This window comes from Nematolebias whitei, chromosome 15 (assembly GCF_014905685.2).
Source record: "Nematolebias whitei isolate Nwh7 chromosome 15, NemWhi1, whole genome shotgun sequence".
NCBI lineage: Eukaryota > Metazoa > Chordata > Actinopteri > Cyprinodontiformes > Rivulidae > Nematolebias > Nematolebias whitei.
Genome location: NC_056512.1, coordinates 16,535,750 through 16,546,293, shown reverse-complemented (window position 1 = coordinate 16,546,293; position 10,544 = coordinate 16,535,750). Strand labels below are relative to the sequence as shown.

The following is a 10,544-nucleotide window of genomic DNA, read 5'->3' as shown; positions in this document are numbered from 1 at the left end:
CATCCTGTGCTCGAGCATCAATGTGTGGCATGGAGGCTGCACAGCTGCAGAAAGAAAAGCTTTGCAGAGAGTGGTGAAGGCTGCACAGAAATCTGTTGGAATCAGCCTCCCCACCATCACAGACATCTACACCTCCAGATGCAGGAAGAGGGCCACCTGCATCATGAAGGACCCCACCCACCCAGCACACACACTTTTTGCCCCACTCCCCTCAGGAAGGAGGTTAAGGAGCATTAAGTGTAGAACCACTAGACTGAGGAACAGCTTCTACCCTGAGGCTGTTAGACTCATGAATCTCTAACTAGAATAATCACTGTGAAAAACCATATCATGTTGCTGCTGATCTGTTTCATGTTGCTGCTGATCTGTTTCATGTTGCTGCTGATCTGTTTCAATGTTGATGTGTTCATGCGTGCACATCTGCTCAAAGACTCATGTTCATGTTTGTGCTGATGTTCAATGTTTTATGTTATGAGTGCTTAGTGTATATTTAGTTGATGTTTTTCTTAGTTCATATCTTAGATGTTATTACTGTTTTTGTTATACATTTTATTGTTGGATGTAACTGGGACCCCGTGTACATAATTTCGCTCCACCACATGTACCACAAGAGGTGCAAATGACAATAAAGAAACTCTGACTCTGACTCTCTGACTCTGAGAAATTGCATTTTCTGCGAAAATGCAGTGTGAATGCTTATTGCTAATGAACTTGCTGAAAAACAGCTGAAATTAGCTAAAACTTGCTCAAATGTAGCTGAAAAGGAACAACTAGCCTAAGTTAGCAGAAGAAAGCAAAAATAACATATTTTTGCTTAATTTGGTTTACGCAGAAATTAGCACAAAAAATAGTACATTATCTCTAAAAGCTGAAATTAGCAAAAATAGCTGAAAGATAGCTGAAAAGGTAGAAAAAAGCTTAAATTACCAGAAGTGGAGAGAGCACAATTGTGCCCAATTAGGCTGAAAGAAACAGAAATTAGCACAAAAAAAGTGGTAATTACCCGAGGAAAGCCGAAATTAGAAAAAAAAAAAAAAAAGAAACAGCTGAAAAGTAGCGAAAATAGCAGAAAGAAGCTATTAGCAGAAGTACGTGGAGGAAGCACTGAATTTGGCTGAAAAAAGCGTTTTGAGTGCAAAATCTGTGAAATTAGCTGAAAAAGCAAAAATTAGCATGAAACAGCTGAATGGTAGCTGAAATAACTGAAACTAAGCTGAAAGGAACATAAGCTGAAATTTGGAGAAAGAAGTGAATTAGGCTGAAATTAGCAGAAAATACCACAAAAAAATCTTGCATTTATCTGAAAACAGCTGAAATTAGCTAAAAACTTCTAACAAGGTAGCTGAAAAGGTAGAACAAACTTCAATTAGCAGAAGAAAGTATGAAGAGCATGTATGCCCAATTCGGTTGAAAGAAGCAGAAATGAGCACAAACGTAGAAATTATCTGAAAAAAGTTGAAATTAGCAAAAACAGCTGAAGAGTAGCTACAAAAGTTGAAAGAAGCTTAAATTAGCAAAAGGAAGATGAGAGAGCACGTTTGTTGAATTAGGCTGAAAAAGTTGAAATGAGTGCAAAAAAAATCTGGAATTAGCTGAAAAAGCTAAAACATGCATAAAATCTGCTAAATAGTAGCTGAAATAGCAGAGAAAGATGAAACTTTTATTAAAAAAGTAGAAAGAAGCATAACAAGCTGAATTTAGCAGAAAGAAGTTAGAAGAAGCAAAAAAATGTTGTAGCTGGCTGAAAGAATTTGAAAGGAGCACAAAACAGGTGAAAAACAGCTTAAAGTAGCCGAAAAAATGTTTAAATTTGAAGAAGAAAGCTGAAAGTAGCCAAACCAGAACCAAATGTGAAAGGAGCAGTAAAAGGTTGTAAACAGATCTAAAGATTTGAAGGATGTAAAATGAGCTCAATTCATTTTCTATGAGAAAAAATGGCAGAAAAGGCTAAATATTTCAAAAAGCTAAAGTTGAACCAATACCAAAAGTCATAGCAGGATTGTCCTGAAAGAGCTAAATGTTTTGATTTATGATTTGTTGAAATAGCTCTAAAACTGCTGCCGAAAAGATGTAAGGAAGAAAAACGATCACAATAGTGTGAATGCTTCATAAACAGTCACACAACTAATTCAATGTCTCAACTCCTAAATGAAGTCTTGGTCATTTTTCTCCCCTCGATTTAATTCAAAGAGTGAAGTGATTTGAAGAAAAGAAATCTGCACTCAAATCCTAATCTACGATTACATAATAATTCATACATTTTAAGACTTTTGATCTTTCACATGTACAGCTGTTTGTATGATATATTGTTTATATAAATGAAGAAATCAAGTCTGCACTAATACATAATTTTCAGTTTCAGGACTTAAACAGGACAACCACCGGATGGAAACAACTTGTTTCTCTGTTGTCGCTGAGCTCCTGTTTTTGTTACTGCAGCCACAATGTTTCTGACACGCCAATCCTCTGCTCATTTGTGCTATCTAGACATGTGCCATTACAGTTTCTTTATGCAAATGCAGTCTAGTTATACAGCCAGAAATGTTAGAGCACTTTAATGGCTCAAGTACAAAAGAGGAAGAACTATCAGCACAGAAAGTAGAACATACGACAGGCTTATTGTGTGAATGTTTATTAAGCATTCACACTATTGTGGTCTATTTCTCGTTCACAGTTTTTGTGTTATTTCAACAAATCATATATCAAAATGTTGCGCTCGATCAGGACAATCCTGCTATGGCTTTTGGTATTGGTGCAACTTTAGCTTTTTGAAATATTTAGCCTTTTCTGCCATTTTTTTTCCCTCATAGAAAATGAATTGAGCTCATTTTACATCATTCAAATGTTTAGATCTGTTTACAACCTTTTACTGCTCCTTTCACATTTGGTTCTGGTTCAGCTTCTTTCAGCTCTCTTATGCTAATTTTAACAATATTTCAGCTACTTTCAGCTGTTTTTGACCTGTTTTGTGCTCATTTCAGATTCTTTAATCAGATTCAGAATAGGCTTTCTTGTTATTGCACCTAAGCACAACAAAATTACATTTCAGTATAACCCATCCAAGTAAAACACAAACAAACAGACATGGGGACAGGGCCAGATTAACACTTCGCTGTACCCTGGGCAACAATTGTCAAGGGCCCCATCATCATGACCCCAGAATCACCATAATCTGGCAAAATACAGAATAAATTACCATAATACACAGTAAATATACTTCAAATTCTAACTATCAAGTGTATTTTTATGTATAAAAATCCAAATGCTCATAGAACTATAAATGTTATGTCCTGTTGTTGAAACAAATCATCAAGACTGAGTTCAGTTGAACGCACTTTGAACATTGTATGACACCATGTGTACTTGTTTAGCAACGTGTTGGCCTTTGGTGTCAGAATCATTTGTAATATGTGTGTGTGGGGATGTGGTGGTGGTGGTGGTGGTGGGGGGGGGGGGGGTCACACACTGATAGAGGGGGGGTGGGGGGTCCTCCCCCAGAAAATTTTGAATAAAGTAGATGTCATTTCCTGCATTCTGGTGTATTTTAACGGTTGTTTATCTAGTTTTACCTACACAAGTAAACACTTGATTCAGTAACTATTTTAGAGCTAATGGCACAACAAGAAGTAGTCTGACCAACAGCGGATTCATCCATCCATTATCTTTACCCGCTTCTTCCATTTTGGGTCACGGGGTCACCGGTGCCCATGTCCAGCAATCGCTGTGCGAGGGGCGGGGGACACCCTGGACGAGTCTCCAGTCCATCACAGGGACACATAGAGACAAACAACCATTCACTCTCTCACTCACACCTAGAGACAATTTAGAGTTACCAATCAGCCTAACATGCATGTTTTTGGTCTGTGGGAGGAAACTGGAGCACCTGGAGAAAACCCACACATGCACAGAGAGAACATGCAAACTCCACCCAGAAAGGCCTCCGGGCCGGGATTTGAACCAGGGACCTGCTCGCTGAGAGGCAGCAGCTCTACCAGTTGATTCATGTAATTTAAAATATTACATATTCAAAGGTGACGATTTGATGCCCACATTAAAATTAAATGACTCTAACTTAGTTGACTTCAAATGCAACAAGATGATCAATGAATGTTTGCGACAAAGGATTTACTGATTATAACAAAGATTCCTTCAAGAAACCTCCCAGTATAAATCATAAAACCAGAATGACTTCTGCTCATTCTAAATTTGTCAAATGGCGTAAATCTCCTAAAGTGAAGAAGAATCATTTAAAAACAATAAATAAGATATATCCTGTAGCCATGTTTCTTGAAAGATTTAAATTTGAGGTTGATTTGTGTCCATTTTGTAAATCACAAGATGAATCCCTGGAGCAATTTTTATTTTTTTCACATCAATACAACGTTTTTGGTCAAACATCAGAAACTGGATTAATCTCAAACTTAACATTCCTTATTTTGAAGCTGATGCCATTTTATTTTATGTGGATAATTTAAGCTCAGCTTTCTCTGATGCCATAAATATAGTCGTACTTATAGCAAAGTACCACATTCAGTGTAAGAGGAGGGATAATAAGCCTTCCTTCCTGTTTGATGAATGATTTTAATTCGTACTATTCTTCATTAAATATATAAAAAAACTGCAAAACTGCTAGAATCATCTCACAACAGATAAAACTTATTGTTTTAATTAAAACAACAAGCTTCTCATATAGTCGCACTCCTTTGTTTTTTATTTATTTAATTTTTTAAGTTTATTTTTCTCTCATTATTTTGTGAAATGTAGTTATGACAGCCTTCACGAGTATTTGTATATTGTTGCATTGTTCGGTTTTGTGTTGTTCATAAAGTTCTAGGGAAAAAAAACCTGATGGGCTTGTCAGCAGGTAAGGGGCGTTTACCTTTGGGAGAAATTGAGGTCGTCGATTGGTTAGTTGCTGACACGCCTACTGGAGTGATTGACAGGTAGCGCCGTAGAGGATCGAAAAAAGAAAAAAAAAAAAAACACGAGAGCTGCAGCAGCTGCGCTGGGAGGAGGCGGGCGGCCCAAATGCAGCGCAGCAGTCTCTCTGTGCAGCGCAGGGCTCCAAGTAAAACAGGAGATAACCAGATATTTTCCTTGTGCCCTCACTTCCCTGGGCCCCTTAGAGATCGTGGGTCCCTGGGCACTTGCCCAGTTGCCCATATGGTTAATCCGGCCTTGGATGGGGAGACAGAGCTGTCTGAGGCAACGGCCTCGTGGGAGGCGCTGCCCTTTTTGTTTAGCTAAGAAAAGAGAAACACGAGGGAAGTGGAGGTGTAAAAAAATCTTATCTCACACTGTGTCCTAGATGGGACACCGTGTGAAAGTTGCAAAAAAAGCCTCAGCACAGAAATAGCAACATTTTGATGACATTGTAATACATATGTGTGTGAGAGGCCGACGAAGGCGGTGAGATTTTCCGTGGACACTGCCAGATAGACCCCATAGTACTGATAAGAGATGGTGCAGTCTATCAGCTGACTCAGCTCTGACACAGGTCCACAGTAGGAATGCGCGATATAAACAGTATACGGTAGAAACGATAGAAATTTAGCCTACGATAGAGATCTGTCTTCTACCGGCTAACTGCAGTAATGCTGTGTCTGATGTAAAATCAGAGTTGTCAGATTTAATCGTTAATTTTTTTAGTTGAAAACTGTGCGCAAGTGGCGTTAAAGTCTTTTCTTCGAGAGCTAAGTAGCGAAGCTACAGCTACAAGCTAACTACGGCCGGCTTGCCATAGTGTTACCGTATTCTGACGCATGCGCAAAACGCTGTGTTCCGTCAAAAGGTTTGTTTTTTTTTCTGTCGTAAGTTAAAGTAAATGTTGGTCATCTTTAGAGAAACCTGCTCTCTGATCTGTGAAAAGAACGCTGTGTTGTGTGATTTTACTGCGAGACCCTCTGGTCAAAGCCAGATTCATTTTGTGTCAGCTCTCCTTTAAAGCAGAAGGAGGCGCCCACTAGAGGGTTGGAGGGTGAAGTGTTTCAGTGTAAAATGCTGCTCTGTTGCTGTTCATTTCTTAAGTAAGACTGGAAACTGTTAACAACATATTCTTTTGTTTAAAACATATGGCTAAAACTACATTTTATATCTTTTGCACTGTTTTGCACTACAAGAAAGAAGACTAATACTTGATTTGTTTATTATTTAAAAACTCTCTGGGCCTAGTAGTGGAATTTTCTTAATTCAAAATATATCATGGCAAAAGGACATCCTATGCCTTTTGAAAAATTCCTATCAAGTTTTATACCCAAAACATATCGTGATATATATCGTTATCGCCACCCTTCACAATACATATCGTGATATGAATGTTATGCCATATCGCACATTCCTAGTCCACAGATGTCCTCGGGAAGGGAGTGGGTAGAGGAGGGGGGAGCAGAGCTTCTTGTTCACATAACATCCAGGAGAGTTTGGGATGGTTGGCCAATTCAAGGCCGACACTGGGGAGCCAGATTCAGATAACAGTTATTTGGGTCAGGCCGACTCTGCTTGAGTTCCGTCTGCCTTATAGTTCTACTGGTACGTCTCAATGGCAACTTCAAACAGCCAAATTTTTGTGGTCAACACCACCAGGCCGACTTGTAGCTTCCCCAAGGTCGATTCTTTCTTGCCAGAGAGTTTCAGGAGCCGCAAGTGGCCTGTGATTCTCAGAAATTGCGTCCAGCTTACAGCTCAGCTCACACAGCATTTGAGTCCGAGTGCTCACCACACGGCACATTCCAACACACAGGCCGGGCACCTTCAGAATGGTCAGAACAGCTGCCGACGTTTTTCACATTTGCCAATATGCCAGGTACCCACCAACTCCAAAAAAATAGAAATCGTGTTATCATGAATCCAATTATGTACGTGTCTTCAACATCCTCAGCGAACAATATAGAGAGACACACCATCTTCCACTGCCCCCAGGAATCCATGGTGTATCCAGCTACAAGTGTCCCATCAGGGCATGAGGGCTCTCCTTCGCCCTGTCTTCTCGTCGAGAAAATTTTATCAATTGCGTTGAGAGACCAGCTGACCAGATCCATAACATACAATTTGGACGATATGTAAAGAGAGGAGCCGATAAGGATCACAGGACAAAGAGCAGAAGCAGGAGGGAAGCAGGAGCGGGAGGGAGAAGCGTCCGCCTTTGTTGAGAGCAAGCAGGAAAGCTAACTGCTAACTACAACATTTTTTGTGCTTCTTCTAACTTCTTTCTGCAAATTTCAGCTTGTTATGCTCCTTTCAGCTTATCTGTACAAATTTCAACTTTTTCTACTATTTCAGCTACTATTTAGCTGTTTTTATGCAAATTTTAGCTTTTTCAGCTTATTCCACATTTTTTGGCAATCAACTTTTTTCAGCCTAATTCAGCAAAAATGTGCTCTCTCCACTTCCTTCTGGTAACTTAAGCTTGTTTCAGTATTTTAGCTACTTTTCAGCTGTATTTTTGCTAATTTCAGCTGTTTACAGATTATTTCCACATTTTGTGCTCATTTTTGCTTTTTTCAGGCTAATTGGGCAAACATGTTCTTTCTGCTTTCTTCTGCTAATTTAAGCTTTATCTACCTTTTTATTAGCATTTTTAGCTAATTTCAGATGTTTTCAGATACTGTATTTTTCGCTGTATAAATCGCACCTTTGTTCATAAATTTGCAAGTCCTGTGACTTATACACCAAAGTGACTAATATGTGTTTTTTACATATATATAACCCAATTTTTGTTTGAGATCTTACGATTTCATTCATTCTGACATGAAAAATATTAAACACCACCATTTTCAGCCGCTAGAGAGCCCTTGACCAAAATGGCAAGCTAAGTGTCTCACTAATAGGGAAAAGTGGCTATTAATGAGGCACTTGTCTTGCCATACAGGGCCAGCTTCGTCTCGCCCCAGAACTCCTGAAGTAAACGTCAAATCAGCTGCATTTCGCCGCGCTGCCCAGGTGAAATGCAGCTGATTTGACCGTCAAAGTGCATTCATTAAAGAAAAGTTAAACTAAGACGCACCTTTGCTATAAAGTCGAGCAAACAAATAATTGTTTTTAAGTGTTAATCTTGTTCAATTCTTGTTTAAGTCCTCCCGTGCACGCTCCCGTGGCCGCCATTTGGTAGCCAATCGATTTTTGGCACAACGCCGGCCCATGTTTCTGGGTAGTCAGCGGTGACACATAATAGATGCGACTTATTTATGGGTTTTTTTCCCACTTTATTAAACATATTTGGACTGATGCGACTTGTACAGTGGCAAATACAGTATATCATGTATTTTTTAGGTAATTTCTGCTACTTTCAGCCTAATTAACTTATTTCTGCTAATTTCAGATTGTTATGCTCCTTTCAGCTTTTATTGTGCTAGTTTAAGCTACTATTTAGCTGGTTTTATTTAGCTGGTTTTATTTAGCTGGTTTTATGCAAAGTTTTAGCTTTTTCAGCTAATTCCACATTTCTGGAGCTCATTTCAGCTCTTTCCACTTCCTTCTGGTAGGTTAAGCTTCTTTCTGCCTTTTCAGCTATTTTTCAGCTGTTTTTTTTGCTAATTTCAACTTTTTGCAGCCGATTTCCTAATTTTTGTGCTCATTTCTGCTTATTTAAACCTAATTCAGCAAATGTTTGTTCTTTCTGCTTTCTTCTAATTTAGGCTAGTTCTTCCATTTCAGCTATATTTCAGCATGATTTTTAAGCCAATTTCATCTGTTTTTCAGCAAGTTCTTCTGCAATAAGTATCCACACTGCATTTTCACAGGAAATGCAGTTTCTCCAGGTTTTAAAGTTAGTTTGTGAAATGATTTAAAACGATCGTGTGCCAAACTTCTAACCTCTGACAGACCTCCTGGGCACTCTTCATGGTGTTTCCTGCATTGCTGATGTCATCGTGCTGAAAAGTCATCATGGCCTGCATTTCCAGCATGGTGGCGTAGATCAGAGCGTGGTACATACTCTCGTTGACTCTAAATGAGAAACATAAGATCGTGAGAACATCACCGCCCACTTCATACTGAGTGCAAACACAGTTAGCTGCAGTATGACCTGCACATTTTCCTGCAGAGACGAGATAAGAGTGAATATCTTTCCTATCTCCTCTTTCATCTCGGTGTGTCTTGTGCAAAGTGTTTGCTTTGCAGGGCTAACACTCTGCAGCCTGTTGAATCAGTCAGACCTTGGGCGTCAGCTTCAGCAAACACTCGATATCCTGGAGACCTGCAGTCAGTCGGCAGGGGCTCTGCTGCTCAACATCGCAGCAGTCAGTGCTGACATCGTGCTGAGGCTGTGTGTGAAAACAGCCGCTCTGCCTCAGGACGAGTTACCTCGGCCGCAGCTTCTCCAGACTCTCGCTGAAGCGGTTGTTGAGGAAGAGGTCCAAGGCCTCCATGCACTCGTCCAGGCTCTCCTTCAGGGTCATCTCAGGGGAGCTGTCAAGAAGAAGAGAGTTTGAGAAGAAACATGCAGGACCTCATGTATTCACTGAAGCAACTTTAATTACATGCATGTGACCAGTTAGTGCACACTTTTCTTTTATCTGCTCGTGGTTTTGTTTCCCACAGACTTGGCTGGTTAATAACTTCATGAGCTGAAAGCAGAAACACTGCTTGTGGTGCAGCAGCTGCAGCTACTTGTCGCATTAAAGTACAAATAAGAAAACAACCGAAGCAACTTGTTTAGAACGCCTCCTTTTACTCACTCCTCTGCGACTACATGAAATGTTCCCATTCCTGCTCACGGTTATTTTATACCGACTAACTTTAAGTGAAGGAACCAGCGAACTTCGGAGGGAACAGGTCAAACGTCGGCGTCTGTAAAAGTTTCGTCTGTACTCACGTTCCCGCAGCATTTGGGTCTTTCCCATTGGACATGTTCCCGCTCCGGGCCCCGAACACCTGCTGGAAACTCAGAACCGGAACCAGCAGCTTCCGTCCAGAAGCAACATCCAGGAATTACAAACAGAAGTTAGCAGCTCAGCCCAGGAGCGCTGAAGTGAGGAACTCCGAGTTAAAGGACCGCCGTCATCCGTGCAGAGCCAACGGTCTGAGCATGCGCAGTGAACTCTGCGCAGACTCCCTGCCACGCGCACTCACACAACCACATCACAACATCCAGAGTCACATTGGGGGAGTTGGTTCAAAGAAATGTGACTTATTTTATATATATTTAATTATAAAACATGATTTAAAAAATTTGTATTTTCTACAGCAGCCCCCTCTCCTTCAAATTTAAAACGGATATGTTAATTTTAGTCATTGACCCTATGGTATTATGGAAAATGACAGATTTGCGTCATTTTGGTTACTTTTACCCCAAATAAAGATACCACGAAGTAAAAAAGTTTCGGTCTCTCAAAGTAAAAGTACACATTTGTAACGGTGTACTGTAGATACATAACCTCCAGCGGTCCCATGCAGTTCTACTGTATAACCACATGAGGGGGCTGTTGTCACATTTTAAATCAATACACAAGGAAGAAGACAAGTTCGAAGACAGAATTTTTTTGGTCACACAGGAAATTGTTGTGCCAGAGTTTTAATTTAAAGGAACATACACAAAAGAATCACAT

At 40.0% G+C, this 10,544-nt stretch overlaps 1 protein-coding gene across 1 annotated transcript in view; it reads right to left on the bottom strand.

Moving 5' to 3' along the window:
- The window catches only part of zgc:158403 (tetratricopeptide repeat protein 39A), a 47,224-nt gene extending 37,829 nt beyond the window's left edge, over positions 1-9,395 (bottom strand). The window contains exons 1-2 of the mRNA XM_037689410.1: positions 9,301-9,395; positions 8,812-8,943 (exon numbers count right to left, since the gene is read on the bottom strand). Of these exons, the coding sequence (XP_037545338.1) occupies positions 8,812-8,943; positions 9,301-9,395 (227 nt within the window). The remainder of the gene's footprint in view (positions 1-8,811; positions 8,944-9,300) is intronic.
- Between the last annotated feature and the right edge of the window lie 1,149 nt (positions 9,396-10,544).